The sequence below is a fragment of the Somniosus microcephalus genome, chromosome 8, assembly GCF_052327205.1.
Source record: "Somniosus microcephalus isolate GS21.2 chromosome 8, FLI_Smic_1.0, whole genome shotgun sequence".
Classification (NCBI taxonomy): Eukaryota; Metazoa; Chordata; class Chondrichthyes; order Squaliformes; family Somniosidae; genus Somniosus; species Somniosus microcephalus.
Window position 1 is genome coordinate 2,002,860 of NC_140994.1, and position 20,109 is coordinate 2,022,968.

General features: G+C 50.2%; 1 protein-coding gene and 1 long non-coding RNA gene across 9 annotated transcripts in view; one reads left to right on the forward strand and one right to left on the reverse strand.

Moving 5' to 3' along the window:
- Nucleotides 1-20,109, forward strand: part of LOC147113239 (cytosolic purine 5'-nucleotidase) — a 197,088-nt gene that overhangs the window by 81,349 nt on the left and 95,630 nt on the right. For all 8 annotated transcript variants that reach the window (XM_085994112.1, XM_085994111.1, XM_085994114.1 and 5 more), the window contains 2 exons: nucleotides 11,519-11,625; nucleotides 15,930-16,003. In XM_085994112.1, coding sequence (XP_085850238.1) covers nucleotides 11,534-11,625; nucleotides 15,930-16,003 — 166 coding nt within the window. In that variant the 5' untranslated portion in view covers nucleotides 11,519-11,533. The remainder of the gene's footprint in view (nucleotides 1-11,518; nucleotides 11,626-15,929; nucleotides 16,004-20,109) is intronic.
- LOC147113240 (uncharacterized) overlaps nucleotides 1-20,109 on the reverse strand; it is a 58,485-nt gene that overhangs the window by 21,568 nt on the left and 16,808 nt on the right. The window lies entirely within an intron of this gene.

Consider the following 20,109-nt stretch of genomic DNA (forward strand, 5'->3'; position numbering starts at 1 on the left):
CTCTTTCATAATTTTAAAGACCTTTATCAGGTCACCCCTCCATCTTCTATTTTTTCTAGAGAAAAGAGCCCCAGTGGCTATGATGGATTCTACTTCTCCTGCTGTTTCTGGCTGGGCATTCCATGTCCCAACAACACTCTGTAAAAATTAATCAATAGATAGTTCTCTTGACCTCCCCCTTTGATCTTTTGGAGATGAGAGTGATGCGCTCTACTCACTGACCAGTGGAAATAGATTCCCTGGTTTACTTTCTCAAACCAGCTGTGCTTTGCTGTGTAACAGCCGCCCACCACCAGCTGTTTGTCAATGATCTTATAGTTGGGTCAACTCAGCTCCTGTCTGCAGATTCCAGTTGGTAGCATTCTTTACCCCCTCCCTCATCCTGAAGGTGCTGACCTTTGCTGGAATATGATTCCAGTGCCTCTCCCGAGTGGCTGTTCTTCCTGTTTGTTCCCAACAGTGAGTGTTGGCAGGCTATCTGACCATGGGGGGCATCACAGACAAGTCTGAACCTAGTCCCATCTGACACACACAACTGCAGTGGCCCTGAGGCGATTGCATTTCAGCTCTTGTCCTGGCTGGGATCCGCTAACTCAGCATAAACCTTGGATTAAACCTGCGCCCTTCCTGCTCTATTTTTTGGTACCACACTTTTTAACAGAACAATCGGGGACACTCGGCATCAGGGCAGTTATGACCTGACGCCCCCCCCTCTCCCTCCTTTCTTTTTTCTCCTGCACCCCTCTCCCTCCTCCATCAGTTTGTAACGACTGTGTGGTACAGTATTCCAACAAGGTTTCCCCCTCTCCCGGTTTGAGTGTCACTGCTATTTCCCTCTCTCCCGGTTTGAGTATCACTGCTATTTCCCTCTCTCCCGGTTTGAGTATCACTGCTATTTCCCTCTCTCCCGGTTTGAGTATCACTGCTATTTCCCTCTCTCCCGGTTTGAGTATCACTGCTATTTCCCTCTCTCCTGGTTTGAGTATCACTGCTATTTCCCTCTCTCCCGGTTTGAGTATCACTGCTATTTCCCTCTCTCCTGGTTTGAGTATCACTGCTATTTCCCTCTCTCCCGGTTTGATTGTCACTGCTATTTCCCTCTCTCCCGGTTTGAGTATCACTGCTATTTCCCCCTCTCCCGGTTTGATTGTCACTGCTATTTCCCTCTCTCCCGGTTTGAGTATCACTGCTATTTCCCTCTCTCCCGGTTTGAGTATCACTGCTATTTCCCTCTCTCCTGGTTTGAATGTCACTGCTATTTCCCTCTCCTGGTTTGAGTATCACTGCTATTTCCCTCTCTCCCGGTTTGAGTATCACTGCTATTTCCCTCTCTCCCGGTTTGAGTATCACTGCTATTTCCCCCTCTCCCGGTTTGAGTATCACTGCTATTTCCCTCTCTCCCGGTTTGAGTATCACTGCTATTTCCCCCTCTCCCGGTTTGAGTATCGCTGCTATTTCCCTCTCTCCTGGTTTGAGTATCACTGCTATTTCCCTCTCTCCCGGTTTGAGTATCACTGCTATTTCCCTCTCTCCCGGTTTGAGTATCACTGCTATTTCCCTCTCTCCCGGTTTGAGTATCACTGCTATTTCCCTCTCTCCCGGTTTGAGTATCACTGCTATTTCCCTCTCTCCCGGTTTGATTGTCACTGCTATTTCCCTCTCTCCCGGTTTGAGTATCACTGCTATTTCCCTCTCCCGGTTTGAGTATCACTGCTATTTCCCTCTCCCGGTTTGAGTATCACTGCTATTTCCCTCTCTCCCGGTTTGAGTATCACTGCTATTTCCCTCTCTCCCGGTTTGAGTATCACTGCTATTTCCCTCTCCCGGTTTGAGTATCACTGCTATTTCCCTCTCTCCCGGTTTGAGTATCACTGCTATTTCCCTCTCTCCTGGTTTGAGTATCACTGCTATTTCCCTCTCTCCCGGTTTGAGTATCACTGCTATTTCCCTCTCTCCTGGTTTGAGTATCACTGCTATTTCCCTCTCTCCCGGTTTGATTGTCACTGCTATTTCCCTCTCTCCCGGTTTGAGTATCACTGCTATTTCCCTCTCTCCCGGTTTGAGTATCACTGCTATTTCCCTCTCTCCCGGTTTGAGTATCACTGCTATTTCCCTCTCTCCCGGTTTGAGTATCACTGCTATTTCCCTCTCTCCTGGTTTGATTGTCACTGCTATTTCCCTCTCTCCCGGTTTGAGTATCACTGCTATTTCCCTCTCTCCCGGTTTGAGTATCACTGCTATTTCCCTCTCTCCCGGTTTGAGTATCACTGCTATTTCCCTCTCTCCTGGTTTGAGTGTCACTGCTATTTCCCTCTCTCCCGGTTTGAGTATCACTGCTATTTCCCTCTCTCCCGGTTTGAGTATCACTGCTATTTCCCTCTCTCCTGGTTTGAGTATCACTGCTATTTCCCTCTCTCCCGGTTTGAGTATCACTGCTATTTCCCTCTCTCCCGGTTTGAGTATCACTGCTATTTCCCTCTCTCCCGGTTTGAGTATCACTGCTATTTCCCTCTCTCCCGGTTTGAGTATCACTGCTATTTCCCTCTCTCCTGGTTTGAGTATCACTGCTATTTCCCTCTCTCCCGGTTTGAGTATCACTGCTATTTCCCTCTCTCCCGGTTTGAGTATCACTGCTATTTCCCTCTCTCCTGGTTTGATTGTTACTGCTATTTCCCTCTCTCCCGGTTTGAGTATCACTGCTATTTCCCTCTCCCGGTTTGAGTATCACTGCTATTTCCCTCTCTCCTGGTTTGATTGTTACTGCTATTTCCCTCTCTCCCGGTTTGAGTATCACTGCTATTTCCCTCTCCCGGTTTGAGTATCACTGCTATTTCCCTCTCTCCTGGTTTGAGTATCACTGCTATTTCCCTCTCTCCTGGTTTGAGTATCGCTGCTATTTCCCTCTCTCCCGGTTTGAGTATCACTGCTATTTCCCCCTCTCCCGGTTTGAGTATCACTGCTATTTCCCTCTCTCCCGGTTTGAGTATCACTGCTATTTCCCTCTCTCCCGGTTTGATTGTCACTGCTATTTCCCTCTCTCCCGGTTTGAGTATCGCTGCTATTTCCCTCTCTCCCGGTTTGAGTATCACTGCTATTTCCCTCTCTCCTGGTTTGAGTATCACTGCTATTTCCCTCTCTCCCGGTTTGAGTATCACTGCTATTTCCCCCTCTCCCGGTTTGAGTATCACTGCTATTTCCCTCTCTCCTGGTTTGATTGTCACTGCTATTTCCCTCTCTCCTGGTTTGATTGTCACTGCTATTTCCCTCTCTCCCGGTTTGAGTATCACTGCTATTTCCCCCTCTCCCGGTTTGAGTATCACTGCTATTTCCCTCTCTCCCGGTTTGATTGTCACTGCTATTTCCCTCTCTCCCGGTTTGAGTATCACTGCTATTTCCCTCTCTCCTGGTTTGAGTATCACTGCTATTTCCCTCTCTCCTGGTTTGAATATCACTGCTATTTCCCCCTCTCCCGGTTTGAGTATCACTGCTCTTTCCCTCTCTCCTGGTTTGAATGTCACTGCTATTTCCCTCTCTCCCGGTTTGAGTATCACTGCTCTTTCCCTCTCTCCTGGTTTGAATGTCACTGCTATTTCCCTCTCTCCCGGTTTGAGTATCACTGCTATTTCCCTCTCTCCCGGTTTGAGTATCACTGCTATTTCCCCCTCTCCCGGTTTGAGTATCACTGCTATTTCCCTCTCTCCTGGTTTGAATATCACTGCTATTTCCCCCTCTCCCGGTTTGAGTATCACTGCTCTTTCCCTCTCTCCTGGTTTGAATGTCACTGCTATTTCCCTCTCTCCCGGTTTGAGTATCACTGCTATTTCCCTCTCTCCCGGTTTGAGTATCACTGCTATTTCCCTCTCTCCCAGTTTGCGTATCACTGCTATTTCCCCCTCTCCTGGTTTGAGTATCACTGCTATTTCCCTCTCTCCCGGTTTGAGTATCACTGCTATTTCCCTCTCTCCCGGTTTGAGTATCACTGCTATTTCCCTCTCTCCCGGTTTGAGTATCACTGCTATTTCCCTCTCTCCCGGTTTGAGTATCACTGCTATTTCCCTCTCTCCCGGTTTGAGTATCACTGCTATTTCCCTCTCTCCCGGTTTGAGTATCACTGCTATTTCCCCCTCTCCCGGTTTGAGTATCACTGCTATTTCCCTCTCTCCTGGTTTGATTGTCACTGCTATTTCCCTCTCTCCTGGTTTGATTGTCACTGCTATTTCCCTCTCTCCCGGTTTGAGTATCACTGCTATTTCCCTCTCTCCTGGTTTGAATATCACTGCTATTTCCCCCTCTCCCGGTTTGAGTATCACTGCTATTTCCCTCTCTCCCGGTTTGAGTATCACTGCTCTTTCCCTCTCTCCTGGTTTGAATGTCACTGCTATTTCCCTCTCTCCCGGTTTGAGTATCACTGCTATTTCCCTCTCTCCCAGTTTGAGTATCACTGCTATTTCCCTCTCTCCCGGTTTGAGTATCACTGCTATTTCCCTCTCTCCCGGTTTGAGTATCACTGCTATTTCCCTCTCTCCCGGTTTGAGTATCACTGCTATTTCCCTCTCTCCCGGTTTGAGTATCACTGCTATTTCCCTCTCTCCCGGTTTGAGTATCACTGCTATTTCCCTCTCTCCCGGTTTGAGTATCACTGCTATTTCCCTCTCTCCCGGTTTGAGTATCACTGCTATTTCCCTCTCTCCCGGTTTGAGTATCACTGCTATTTCCCTCTCTCCCGGTTTGAGTATCACTGCTATTTCCCTCTCTCCCGGTTTGAGTATCACTGCTATTTCCCTCTCTCCCGGTTTGAGTATCACTGCTATTTCCCTCTCTCCCGGTTTGAATGTCACTGCTATTTCCCTCTCTCCCGGTTTGATTGTTGCTGCTATTTCCCTCTCTCCTGGTTTGAGTATCACTGCTATTTCCCTCTCTCCCGGTTTGAGTATCACTGCTATTTCCCTCTCTCCCGGTTTGAGTATCAATGCTATTTCCCTCTCTCCTGGTTTGAGTATCACTGCTATTTCCCTCTCTCCTGGTTTGAGTATCACTGCTATTTCCCTCTCTCCTGGTTTGAGTATCACTGCTATTTCCCTCTCTCCTGGTTTGAGTATCACTGCTATTTCCCTCTCTCCCGGTTTGAGTATCACTGCTATTTCCCTCTCTCCTGGTTTGAGTATCACTGCTATTTCCCTCTCTCCCGGTTTGAGTATCACTGCTATTTCCCTCTCTCCCGGTTTGAGTATCACTGCTATTTCCCTCTCTCCCGGTTTGAGTATCACTGCTATTTCCCTCTCTCCCGGTTTGAATGTCACTGCTATTTCCCTCTCTCCCGGTTTGATTGTTGCTGCTATTTCCCTCTCTCCTGGTTTGAGTATCACTGCTATTTCCCTCTCTCCCGGTTTGAGTATCACTGCTATTTCCCTCTCTCCCGGTTTGAGTATCAATGCTATTTCCCTCTCTCCTGGTTTGAGTATCACTGCTATTTCCCTCTCTCCTGGTTTGAGTATCACTGCTATTTCCCTCTCTCCTGGTTTGAGTATCACTGCTATTTCCCTCTCTCCTGGTTTGAGTATCACTGCTATTTCCCTCTCTCCCGGTTTGAGTATCACTGCTATTTCCCTCTCTCCTGGTTTGAGTATCACTGCTATTTCCCTCTCTCCCGGTTTGAGTATCACTGCTATTTCCCTCTCTCCCGGTTTGAGTATCACTGCTATTTCCCTCTCTCCCGGTTTGAGTATCACTGCTATTTCCCTCTCTCCCGGTTTGAGTATCACTGCTATTTCCCTCTCCCGGTTTGAGTATCACTGCTATTTCCCTCTCTCCCGGTTTGAATGTCACTGCTATTTCCCTCTCTCCTGGTTTGAGTATCACTGCTATTTCCCTCTCTCCCGGTTTGAGTATCACTGCTATTTCCCTCTCTCCCGGTTTGAGTATCACTGCTATTTCCCTCTCTCCCGGTTTGAGTATCACTGCTATTTCCCTCTCTCCCGGTTTGAGTATCACTGCTATTTCCCTCTCTCCTGGTTTGAGTATCACTGCTATTTCCCTCTCCCGGTTTGAGTATCACTGCTATTTCCCCCTCTCCCGGTTTGAGTATCACTGCTATTTCCCTCTCTCCCGGTTTGAGTATCACTGCTATTTCCCTCTCTCCTGGTTTGAGTATCACTGCTATTTCCCTCTCTCCCGGTTTGAGTATCACTGCTATTTCCCTCTCTCCTGGTTTGAGTATCACTGCTATTTCCCTCTCTCCTGGTTTGAGTATCACTGCTATTTCCCTCTCCCGGTTTGAGTATCACTGCTATTTCCCTCTCTCCCGGTTTGAGTATCACTGCTATTTCCCTCTCCCGGTTTGAGTATCACTGCTATTTCCCTCTCTCCCGGTTTGAGTATCACTGCTATTTCCCTCTCTCCCGGTTTGATTGTCACTGCTATTTCCCTCTCTCCCGGTTTGAGTATCACTGCTATTTCCCTCTCTCCCGGTTTGAGTATCACTGCTATTTCCCTCTCTCCCGGTTTGATTGTCACTGCTATTTCCCTCTCTCCCGGTTTGAGTATCACTGCTATTTCCCTCTCTCCCGGTTTGAGTATCACTGCTATTTCCCTCTCTCCCGGTTTGAGTATCACTGCTATTTCCCTCTCTCCCGGTTTGAATGTCACTGCTATTTCCCTCTCTCCCGGTTTGATTGTCACTGCTATTTCCCTCTCTCCCGGTTTGAGTATCACTGCTATTTCCCTCTCTCCCGGTTTGAGTATCACTGCTATTTCCCTCTCTCCCGGTTTGATTGTCACTGCTATTTCCCTCTCTCCTGGTTTGAGTATCACTGCTATTTCCCTCTCTCCTGGTTTGAGTATCACTGCTATTTCCCTCTCTCCCGGTTTGAGTATCACTGCTATTTCCCTCTCTCCCGGTTTGAGTATCACTGCTATTTCCCTCTCTCCTGGTTTGAGTATCACTGCTATTTCCCTCTCTCCTGGTTTGAGTATCACTGCTATTTCCCTCTCTCCTGGTTTGAGTATCACTGCTATTTCCCTCTCCCGGTTTGAGTATCACTGCTATTTCCCTCTCTCCTGGTTTGAGTATCACTGCTATTTCCCTCTCTCCCGGTTTGAGTATCACTGCTATTTCCCTCTCCCGGTTTGAGTATCACTGCTATTTCCCTCTCTCCCGGTTTGAGTATCACTGCTATTTCCCTCTCTCCCGGTTTGAGTATCACTGCTATTTCCCTCTCTCCCGGTTTGATTGTCACTGCTATTTCCCTCTCTCCCGGTTTGAGTATCACTGCTATTTCCCTCTCTCCCGGTTTGAGTATCACTGCTATTTCCCTCTCTCCCGGTTTGATTGTCACTGCTATTTCCCTCTCTCCCGGTTTGAGTATCACTGCTATTTCCCTCTCTCTCGGTTTGAGTATCACTGCTATTTCCCTCTCTCCTGGTTTGAGTATCACTGCTATTTCCCTCTCTCCTGGTTTGAGTATCACTGCTATTTCCCTCTCTCCCGGTTTGAGTATCACTGCTATTTCCCTCTCTCCCGGTTTGAGTATCACTGCTATTTCCCTCTCTCCCGGTTTGAGTATCACTGCTATTTCCCTCTCTCCTGGTTTGAGTATCACTGCTATTTCCCTCTCTCCCGGTTTGAGTATCACTGCTATTTCCCTCTCTCCCGGTTTGAATGTCACTGCTATTTCCCTCTCTCCTGGTTTGTGTATCACTGCTATTTCCGCCTCTCCTAGTGCATTAATTGACCACGTTCACCTTCACTTAAGGCACAGTGATGCAATACTCGGGTGAGGTGAAGTTTTAGCGGTGCCAGCGCCTGCAATCATCAACCTGCCTCTACAAAGGCTTGTGCCGAGGTCCTGCGACGGGAGCAGGTAAATACTCTTCAGTGGGCTGTGAGGGAGCCTGAAGGCAGGGCGGAACAGTGTGCTTAACCCCAGCAGGCCTGAGACTTTTCATTCAACTTTCCTTCCATGCTTTTGTTGAGTGAAGGATCTGTTGCGATGTGGAAACCATGTATCTTGGAGGGGGAAGCTCTGTTGACAGATTAATAGGAGCTGGTAACATGAGTGAGTACATTGGAACCCATGTTTGATGAGAAGCTGATATTTGATGCACTGGGAGACTTGTAAATGCATTCTGGATATTAGTAATTGCGGATCATGTTGTGCGAGTTGCTTCAGGTGTTGATGCTCACGGATGAGGAGCAGGTCAGATACGGCTTTTCATTGTGCGACGATATCTCTCATTATACAAGTGACAGTTTGGCCTCTCGCCTCTGAGTCGGAAGGTTGAGAGTTCAAGTCCTGATACAAGGCTTCGGGAAACACACGCGGGCAGTCATGAGGAGCTACTGTTCCTCCAGATAAGACACTAGACCAAGGCCCTGTCGACCTGCTCCCGTGGATGTTCAAGATCCAGTGGCACTATCTGAGGATGAGCAGGGAATCCCCCCAGTGTCCTGGCCAAAAAGCAATGTTAAATGCTGGCACTGACCTGATACCCAACGGCTGTGTGTGAGTTGGTTGCATTCACAGCTGAGTCAGAAGGTTGTTCCATTCAAACTTACCCCAAGACTTGAGCATTTGATCTATATCAGTCCAGTACTGAGCAAATACAGATTTTAAATGGAGTCCCCAACCGCTTGTTCTAGTGGATGTTGAAAATCCAGGGCACAATTGAACAGGGAGGTCTCCTGGTGTCCTGGCCAACACTCCTCCCTCAATCATCACCAAAATATGATTACCTGGTTATTCATCTACCTGTACCATGTTGCTGTGTGCAATTTGGCTGCCAAGTTTGTCTATTTACCGCTTGTGATTAAACTTCAAAGTGATTCATGTGAATGCTTTGGAGGGTCTCTGAGACGTGATCTGACTGTATAAATTCACACTTTCTCTTTATAGACAATGAACATTACACCGTGCGAAACCCCTCGATATTTCTAAAATACACCTGTTAGTTACTGTCTGTAATTGCTGAGCGGCTGCAGTCGGCTGGTGCATACTTGCCCTGCTAGTTTCAGGTCCTCCTGTGCCTGTGAAGGGGGTCAGCAACTAACTTGTAAATGGTCAGAGCCGTGACACTGGGCATGAATTTCTGGACATTGGCAACTTGGGTCTTTAACCAAGAAATTGTTTGTGCAATGAAAACGCCAAGTGCTTTGGAATGCTGCAGCTCTCTGTCCATCTGGTCACGGAGTTTAGCACACTCTGGCACCATCTGGTCACGGAGTTTAGTGCACTCTGTCCATCTGGTCACGGAGTTTAGCGCACTCTGGCACCATCTGGTCACGGAGTTTAGTGCACTCTGTCCATCTGGTCACGGAGTTTAGCGCACTCTGTCCATCTGGTCACGGAGTTTAGCGCACTCTGTCCATCTGGTCATGGAGTTTAGCGCACTCTGCCCATCTGGTCATGGAGTTTAGCGCACTCTGCCCATCTGGTCACGGAGTTTAGCACACTCTGGCACCATCTGGTCACGGAGTTTAGTGCACTCTGTCCATCTGGTCACGGAGTTTAGTGCGCTCTGTCCATCTGGTCACGGAGTTTAGTGCACTCTGTCCATCTGGTCACGGAGTTTAGTGCACTCTGTCCATCTGGTCACGGAGTTTAGCGCTCTCTGTCCATCTGGTCACGGAGTTTAGTGCACTCTGTCCATCTGGTCACGGAGTTTAGCGCACTCTGTCCATCTGGTCACGGAGTTTAGCGCACTCTGTCCATCTGGTCACGGAGTTTAGTGCACTCTGTCCATCTGGTCACGGAGTTTAGTGCACTCTGTCCATCTGGTCACGGAGTTTAGCGCACTCTGTCCATCTGGTCACGGAGTTTAGCGCACTCTGTCCATCTGGTCACGGAGTTTAGCGCACTCTGCCCATCTGGTCATGGAGTTTAGTGCACTCTGCCCATCTGGTCACGGAGTTTAGCGCACTCTGTCCATCTGGTCACGGAGTTTAGCGCACTCTGCCCATCTGGTCACGGAGTTTAGCGCACTCTGCCCATCTGGTCACGGAGTTTAGCGCACTCTGCCCATCTGGTCACGGAGTTTAGCGCACTCTGCCCATCTGGTCACGGAGTTTAGCGCACTCTGTCCATCTGGTCACGGAGTTTAGTGCACTCTGTCCATCTGGTCACGGAGTTTAGTGCACTCTGTCCATCTGGTCACGGAGTTTAGCGCGCTCTGTCCATCTGGTCACGGAGTTTAGCGCACTCTGTCCATCTGGTCACGGAGTTTAGTGCGCTCTGTCCATCTGGTCACGGAGTTTAGCGCACTCTGTCCATCTGGTCACGGAGTTTAGTGCACTCTGTCCATCTGGTCACGGAGTTTAGCGCACTCTGCCCATCTGGTCACGGAGTTTAGCGCACTCTGTCCATCTGGTCACGGAGTTTAGCGCACTCTGTCCATCTGGTCACGGAGTTTAGCGCACTCTGCCCATCTGGTCATGGAGTTTAGCGCTCTCTGTCCATCTGGTCACGGAGTTTAGCGCACTCTGTCCATCTGGTCATGGAGTTTAGCGCACTCTGTCCATCTGGTCATGGAGTTTAGCGCTCTCTGTCCGGCTGTTGATGTTTAGCTTGCTCTGTCCAGCTCACGTGCTTGGTCCCTCGTTGTGCATCGCAGACCTCTTGCACAATGATTGAATGGAAGTGTGTGTGCTCGTGCGCAATGGATGGTACCCAAAACCTTGGAGAAGGCCGTAACTGAATGGAATTGTTGCTGTCTGTAACTGTTACTCTGTCTGGGAATGGATGAGCCTGTGACCTCTGGTGTTGTACAGCGGTCACATCTCGCACACTGTACTCTGGCTTGGCCTCATCAGTTGATTGGAATAAGCCAGTGATGATAAGATTTCAGAGCAGCTGTTGCCTTAGTCAGAGGCAGAGCAGTGAGCCACAGGAGTTATCTTCTCATTTGACACAGATCAGCAGTTACCTGCCTGGAGAGCCTCACCGAGTTCGATCCAGCTCCTCCAATAGTCTGCAGATTCCTTCCTTCAGCTATGCTGCTCCCTCTGTCTCACTCCACATCCAATGGATGATGCAGCCAAAATGCCAGCAGCCAACGTGCTGGGTTTGGCGATAAATTTGTCCTGTTAGCGACAGTTGAATGTTTAAGTGTCCTGTGCTCCGGCTCTTGGTGACCAGAACTGCTCTCCACTAAAGGAACAGCCTCGCTGCTTGAGGCAGGTTCTCCAAACAGTTTCTGTCCTTGTAAACACGCATCAGAAACAAGCAACCGTGCCCACAGTGGCTGACTAATGTGATGTGTGTGACTGTTAATCTTACTGATACAGTATCTGGAAAATGATCAGAGTGCAGGGGACGCTGCCCTTGCTCTTATCAGTAAAGCGGAAATGGGGGAGTTTGTGCTATAAGGACCTTTGTTATTGGACTAATCTTTATAAATATTGCACAACGATTACTTTCTCCAATCCAGTTCCAGCCTTGAGTTCTCTTCGAGGTTGTTTGATCAGTGATTTGCGACGGTACTTCTGCCGTGGAATGACGTTTTCTCGCTCTCTCTTTCTCTTCAGATTACTGAAGCAAACATGTCTTCGTGGAGTGAGAAACTCAATGCTGACCTTTCTGGGACCATGGATAGCAGTACCATGAAGAAATACCGACGTGAGGCCTACCACCGGTATGTAGCAGAGAGAGGCCCACCCGGAGGGACGAGGCGTTGGGGTTTGTGTGTGTGGGGAGGTACGGGTGGCTGACAAAGGCATGGGGTCTTAGGGAAGCTTATCCCGATATCTAGGGCTGGGGGATTGGCTCACAGAGACCAGTTAGACATGATTAATGGTTCAAGCCAGACCAAGCATCATTAAATATATCCGAGTACAGAAAATTAACAATACAGGCGGCTGGGTCCGAGTATTGCAACGGGTGACCGTGGGGTTATTTGGGCAGTGGGTGATCGCGGCGGTATGTGGGCAGTGGGTGATTGCGGCGGTATGTGGGCAGTGGGTGATCGCGACGGTATGTGGGCAGTGGGTGAGCGGCGGTATGTGGGCAGTGGGTGATCGGCGGTATGTGGGCAGTGGGTGATCGGCGGTATGTGGGCAGTGGGTGATCGGCGGTATGTGGGCAGTGGGTGATCGGCGGTATGTGGGCAGTGGGTGATCGGCGGTATGTGGGCAGTGGGTGATCGGTATGTGGGCAGTGGGTGATCGGCGGTATGTGGGCAGTGGGTGATCGGTGGTATGTGGGCAGTGGGTGATCGGCGGTATGTGGGCAGTGGGTGATCGGCGGTATGTGGGCAGTGGGTGATCGGCGGTATGTGGGCAGTGGGTGATCGGCGGTATGTGGGCAGTGGGTGATCGGCGGTGTGTGGGCAGTGGGTGATCGGCGGTATGTGGGCAGTGGGTGATCGGCGGTATGTGGGCAGTGGGTGATCGGCGGTATGTGGGCAGTGGGTGATCGGCGGTATGTGGGCAGTGGGTGATCGGCGGTATGTGGGCAGTGGGTGATCGCGGTGGTATGTGGGCAGTGGGTGATTGGCGGTATGTGGGCAGTGGGTGATCGCGGCGGTATGTGGGCAGTGGGTGATTGGCGGTATGTGGGCAGTGGGTGATCGGCGGTATGTGGGCAGTGGGTGATCGGCGGTATGTGGGCAGTGGGTGATCGGCGGTATGTGGGCAGTGGGTGATCGCGGCGGTATGTGGGCAGTAAGACCAGCAACAGTTGGATGCTCAAGGCTGCATTTAGTAGAACTTTGCACCATTCAGCTCGCATCAGTCGACACTGTGTGAGAAGAAACGGCTCATCAGAATCCAGTGGCCGTTGATTAGTTTCTCCAGTGCAAGTATCGAAGCTGCTAAACAAGCAGAAAAAAATGAGCTTGGACCTAGAGCGTGATCTGGAGTAAAGTAACTGATTACACTCGGTACACTATCCTCTCTTGTACAAACGCTCAGGTATCTCGGATATACCCGACCAGCTAACAGAATCTGATGGTTATTTTGCTGTGATTGAACCGGCTTAAACCTATGTCTGCAAAGGAAAAGAATTTGGTTCCAGGGTTAGTCAGTTCCATCAAGAGACTACGTGTGACGTGGGAGGGAGAGAGCTTGGAATGTATGAAAATGCACTGTTGTTGTTTTCGCCCATCGTTCTCCCCCCAAAGGCGCTGAGTCTGACTGGGATATGGTGGAATGTTGCTGAAAGCCCTATGGTAGTCTGGACACTGTCAGCACGGTACTCGATTGTGGAGGATGGCATAGCCCAGCCTGATCCAGTCCTCTTTCCAACGTGCTCTCACACTTACTGGGGATCACTGGATAGCAATCTTTCCTCTCTACCCCATGGATGGGACCAATTGTAACACTGCTACTGCAGCCCTGGCTGGGATCGGCAAACTTCTTTGTGAAATACCTCCCTGTTGTGTCCATTATTCAGTATTTTTATTGAAGAATGTGCAGCCTTTCCCAGGGATCTGAAAAGCTCTGCCGGTTTGAATAGAAGTGTGAGTTGTGTGTGGTGTTTGCGACTGGAAGTGCAGTCTGATTAATCCTCTCCTGTACAGCCAAACACCCGTTGGAACAAACTGTTTTTGACCTTAATCTGAACTTAAATTAGCAAATGGTTCCTGGGGATTTGTGTATAACATCAGAAATAGGAGCAGGAGCAGGCCATACGGCCTCAAGCCTACTCCGTTATACATCCCTTCTGTGAATTTGGTTATAGAACCGGCTCACAAATCCAATTGGATTTGGCCTTTATGATGCTGAGTCTACCAGGTGAGGACAGAATTAAGGGAATGGTAGCAGTGATGATGTGACTGGACCAGTATTCCCGAGGCCTGGACTAAATGATCCGGAGACAAGAGTTCAAATCCCACCACAGCACCTGGGAATTTAAATTCAGTTAAATTAAATCAGTAATGGTGACCTTGTAACTACCTGATTGTTGTAAAAACCCATCTGGTTCACTAATGTCTTTTACCCGGTCTGGCCTATATGTGACTCCAGACCCACAGCAAATGTGGTTGACTCTTAACTGCCCTCTGAAATGGCCCAGCAAGCCACTCAGTTGTCAAGAAGGTGGCTCCCCACTACCTTCTCGAGGGCAATTAGGGATGGGCAATAAATGCTGGCCTTGTCAGCAGCGCCCACATCCCATGACTGAATTTTAAAAAATTCAGAAGAATGAAATCTCCCAGTCACATGTCTGATGTGGGTCAAACCGGTCTGGGATAAATACAGGTGCACCATTCCTCTAATTACAGGCATTGCCTGGCGACCCTCAGACTAGAAGGGGCCACACTCCACTCTTGGCTCCACTGTTAGCTAATTTCAGTTAGCAGGGGTGGGAGTGGTTGGGGATCTACAATTTGATGAGGTTACTTGCTCCTGATCACAATCCATGCGTGCGTGTGTGTGGCTGTTGGGTGAGGATAGGTTTGGGCTTGCCAGTGGTACTCACAGTCTGGGCTCATACCGGACGAGTGGCTGAGGTGCGCTACTGGAGGGCAGCTGTAGAACCAGGAGAGAAGGCAATCCATGCCGTGTATGTGTCAGTGTGGTGTGTTTAGTATGCAGGATGCAAGGTCTGAAAAGCCTTTCACGTAAGAGAGCGTTGTGGGGAAAATCCGACAGTTGAGGAGCCTGAGACAGTTAATGGAGTCTCTGAAAACTCTGTTTCATAGCAGGAGATTAGTGCGATTTATATTGACCTTGAATTGAAATGTCCTTCATAAACCTCCTCCAGCCTGAGTCAGCTCAACTGAAATGTGCTGAAACACTCCTCGGGTAGTTCAGTTTCAGGTTTTACTATAACTCCAGCTTGTTAGGAAAATATGTCACGCTCCCAGATCAGCAACATTATATAAATAGTCTTCCGACAACCTAAAGCAAATAGGATGTGTGTCTTGGTCCACATCAGGGTCTGACCTCTACAACATCAGAGATATGGACAGAAGGTCAGCCTGATCGTGACCATGACATCAGCAGCGCCGCAAGGGCTGCTGGCTCGGGGAGGACCAAGACCAAGAATGTGCGAGTTGCTGCAGCTGTACTTCAACATTCGATGGAACACCAGCCGTGAAGCTTCACCAGTACTGTTTGCTTCCACGACTCATTTGCTAGCTTTTAGTCAGTACTTGTGGAGCTTCATTTGGAGCTGGTGTACTTGATCACAGACTTGGTCCCTTCCGACACGGCGCGCCTGGCCAGCTCCCCGGGCAGCAGGAAGCACACAGCAGTCTGGAAGCTGATGGTTGAGCGCTCATTGTAATGGGCCAGGTGGGAAGCTTCACCAGTGATGCTTGTGGCCTTGGAGGAGATTCTGGTGTCGGAGCGAATCAGCTTCATCACTTTGGAGATCGAATAATCATCCTTCCACAACCTTCGCCGCTTCCTGCCGCCTGTTGCTTTCCTGGACTTTCATAAGCACGTAGTCCCCACAAACCCCTCCAACTCCTTCTCACTGTCCCTTCATTCTCCCTCTCCAGAGACTCATATTTCAACCTCATTTATATGTTTGCTCCAACATACTTCCTTGGCAACATATGTCACAACTCTTCCCAATGACCCTTTCGGTGGAAAACCTCTGCCTGGCTGCCCTTTTTACTCTGAACCTCTTCATTTTTCACTTGTGTGCTGGGGATTTGACCCCTTCCTCACAGTCAATAATTTCCCTGGGCAGCATTTTCCTACAACTCTCCATTATGTAGAAAATCCATGTCTCCTCCTTTTGAAAGAACACAAAACGGACATCCGTAACCTCCTCGTAACAAGCTCCTGATATCTGGGATTATCTTTATTACCCCTCCATCTCTTCTCGAGGACAATAATATCTTCCCTATGATTAGGTGGCCAAATCTCTCCTTTCTTTCTCGCTCTCTTTTTCCCTCTTCTCTCTCTCTTTCCCCTTTTCTCTCGCTTGCTCTGCCCTTTTTCTCTTGCTTCCCTGGTAACGATGGTGAGTTTGTTTTTCCTTTTTCAGAGTCTTTGTTAACCGCAGTTTGGCGATGGAGAAGATTAAATGCTTTGGATTTGACATGGACTACACTTTAGCAGGTGAGCAGTGCTGGTTCGAATGGAATTCCATGATTATTTACTGTACTAAGCTCAGTCCAGTTCCAAGAGCGCTGATCAGATGCAGTGTGTTTATTGTTACATTTCCCCCATAACTTTCTTCCTTCCTAAAGTAGCTGCAACCGCCACGGTTCTAGGAGCACTGGCAGCCTCCAGTGCTCCGCTTCGCGAGACCAGTTGTCATGTATAAGCCTAAGTGGTGAGTGTTGACAGGTTACTCGACTGTAGTGGGCATCACAGCCAAGTGTGTTCTGTCCTCGCGTGACATTTACACACACACACACTTTCCAGCAGGGGCGGGAACTTTGACTGATTTCCCCCCAACCCAGAGGCTCTGGGCACAATGATAACCCAAACTGCTGTTCTAGCTGACACCTTGAAGACCACCGTAAGCTGGAATGGAGTGCAATGACCTACTCAGAAATTGAATAGACAGCTCCCTCAATCAAGAGGGCAGGGGGAGGCCCGGCCCCGGAGTGGGAGAGTTCAGGAGGGGGTGTGGGGGAGGCAGGGAGTCCCGGGCCCCAGTGTGGGAGAGGGGAGTGGAGGGCTAGGCCCCAGTGTAGGGGGGCAGCAGGGGGCCCTGGTGTGGGGGTGGGGGGGGCTGGGCCCTGGTGTAGGGGGCGGGCCCAGAGCCTGGTGTGTGGGAGGGCAGGGGGGGTTCTCAGGCCCCAGTGTGGGAGAGCGAGGAGTGGGGGCCTGGGCCCTGGTGTACTGGAGTGATGAGTTGGTCCTACACAAGGAACTAAACAAGTGAGCAAACTGTAGGAGCTGAAAGCTTTTTCCTTCCTTGTGTTCCGATATACATTGCAAGTATACCAGTCCGAGTAGGTTGCACAGTACAGCCACCCTGGGCTCGTACCAGAACGGTCACTCCAGCCCCCAGTCCATTTACCAACCTTCCAGATTGCTTTGCATTCACGAGCACCAGCTGTGCTCTTCCCAAATCTCTTCCCAACAAAGCCAGGCAGACAAACTGTACACAGTGTTTCATGCAGCATCAGGGGATTTCTGACACACAGTTCTTGGAACTCGCGGAATGCACGGGCCTCATTATTGGATGCTACATCAGAGCTTTAACCGAGTCAAATATCTCACAGTAGGTGAAAATATGACATTGGGCGTGGAGATCAAGAATACCAACCTGTCTATCCCAGAGTAACAGCTATTGGATGGCAGTCCCTCCATGCTGTTTTTCACACCCCCTGACTTGATAGACCTCCGTATAAAAGAACGAGATCTCTGCCACGAGAATGGGTATTGATTAAACCAAGTGTCAGCCGTGACTCAGTAGGTAGCATTCTCTCCTCGTAAGTCAGAGGGTCGTCGATTCAAGCCCCACTCCAGAGGTTTGAGACCATAATCCAGGCTGACCCTCCAGTGAGGGATCGTCGCACTGTCGGAGGGCTAGTACTGAGGGAGCGCCGCACTGTCGGAGGGCTAGTACTAAGGGAGCGCTGCACTGTCGGTGGTGCAATACAGAGGGAGCGCTGCACTGTCGGAGGGGCAGTACTGAGGGAGCGCTGCACTGTCGGTGGTGCAGTACAGAGGGAGCGCTGCACTGTCAGCGGGTCAGTACAGAGAGCGCGCTGCACTGTCGGTGGTGCAATACAGAGGGAGCGCTGCACTGTCGGAGGGGCAGTACTGAGGGAGCGCTGCACTGTCGGAGGGGCAGTACAGCGGGAGCGCTGCACTGTCAGCGGGTCAGTACAGAGAGCGCGCTGCACTGTCGGTGGTGCAGTACAGAGGGAGCGCTGCACTGTCGGTGGTGCAGTACTGAGGGAGCGCTGCACTGTCGGAGGGGCAGTACAGAGGGAGCGCTGCACTGTCGGTGGTGCAGTACAGAGGGAGCGCTGCACTGTCGGTGGTGCAGTACAGAGGGAGCGCTGCACTGTCGGTGGTGCAGTACTGAGGGAGCGCTGCACTGTCGGTGGTGCAGTACAGAGGGAGCGCTGCACTGTCGGTGGTGCAGTACTGAGGGAGCGCTGCACTGTCGGAGGGGCAGTACAGAGGGCGCGCTGCACTGTCGGTGGTGCAGTACTGAGGGAGCGCTGCACTGTCGGAGGGGCAGTACAGAGGGAGCGCTGCACTGTCGGTGGTGCAGTACTGAGGGAGCGCTGCACTGTCGGAGGGGCAGTACAGAGGGCGCGCTGCATTGTCGGTGGTGCAGTACTGAGGGAGCGCTGCACTGTCGGAGGGGCAGTACAGAGGGAGCGCTGCACTGTCGGTGGTGCCGTCTTTCGGATGAAACGTTAAACTGAGGCCCCGTCTGTTCCCTCCGGTGGTGTAAAAGATCCCACTGCACTATTTCGAGGAAGAGCAGGGGAGTTCACCCTGGTGTCCTGGGGCCAATATTTATTCCTCAACCAACATCACTAAACAACAGATTATCTGGCCATTTATCTCATTGCTGTTTGTGGGATCTTGCTGTGTGCATAATTGGCTCCCGCGTTTCCTACGTTACAACAGTGACTACATTTTAAAGGTAGTGCAGTGGTTGTAAAGGGATTTGGTCATGAAAGGCGCTATAGAAATGCAAGTCTTCCTTTCTTTCTTAAATTGAGGCTGTTGTGGTGGGTTGGCATCAGGCACACAGCTGTTGGCTTGGCCCTGCTCTGGAGGAAATGGCTTTGCCAGCTTCTGGCTGACTCTGGGGTCCCGACTGGGTGGGTAATTTGGCTTTCCAGACGCAACCTATCATTATTGGCTTACAGATCTCTTAATAGTCAACAGGAAATATCTGGCTGACCTTGGGGTTGTGTAACGCTCACAGCTGCTGTCTGCAGTGACTTTGTGCTTACGGGTCAAATAGCCCGCCTGGAGTGGCACGCCCTCGTGCACTGTCTCACTACAGCAGGCTGCCTTTTCGCGTTGCAGCATTTACACCCTTATTTATGCACTGAAACTAATTGAAAACCTGAAACTCACTGTTTATAGAAACATAATCAAACTGCAGTACCTCACTGGAAGCCTCCATAAAGCAGTGTTCATATTTGAAGTTCAGTTTGTTATTTTCCCCTCACCTGCCTTTTGCTGGATCTTAGTTCCATAGGGACCTGTTGCCCTCACCCAAGTGGCTGTTGCCATTGTTCATGTGCGAGTCTTGATAGTGAATGTTGGCAGGATATTCAACTGTGGCTGGCCTCACAGCCAGGTGCAATCCTGCCGCCCCCGCCCCGCCACCGTCCATCAGGAATTCCTCGATACTGATCCGGTGTGGGAGCCCTGCCTTTTTCCCAGTCCCTGGCACAGAGTCACTGAGCCCAATTGTAATACTCCATCTGCAATCTGGCTGAGATTGGCTAATCCAGGCCAGAGGTGGAACCTGGGAGCGTCCTGGCTTGTATGGTTTAATGGAAGTCCACACTGAGCCACAGGGGAGTTCAGGTTACAGGTGGCCCAGAGCTGTGCACGTTTGCTCACAGTTCATGCTGATCGCTGACAAAGGCCAGCTCCCAAACTGCGGGTGAGCACAGTCCTCGAGTTCCGTAACACTGGAGTAGAATGGGTGTGATCGGGGAGTGTGATAGAGTGTGGTCACTAACTGAAGTAGAACGGCTGTCCACTTTCCACAGGGCAAATTGTTCAGAGTTACTGCCCAGAGAATGGTGGATATGTGGATTGTGTGAGGAAATTCAGGAGGCAGTGGATAGTTTTTGGCGAAAGAAGGAAGTAGGGGGTTTAACAGATAAAATACAGATGGATTTCAATGGTCTTGTTGAGTTCTGCACAGTCCAATCTAGTGCTGCTATTACACATTTCACCAACCCAGCCTCATCGTATCAGAGATGCCATTTAACACTGTGCTATATTTGATACGTCAGACGAGTGAGAATAGGCTGATATCTCAAGATATGTCTTGGGCAAAGAAGCATTAGGATTGGTTCGGGCAGCCGTGCAGTGCAGTCTGTAAAATGGGAGTGGAAGCTTTAAGCGTGTGGCGTGGCTGCGTTTCTGTTCTGAGCAGTGGGCAGAACTGAGGGTGTTTGGTTGGGAGCGGAGGGAAGGCTGGTGCTGCCTGTCCCACTGCTGCCGTGTGGGCTCCGCTCTCTCATGATCGGGGGGGGGGGGGGAGGTGCAATTAACAG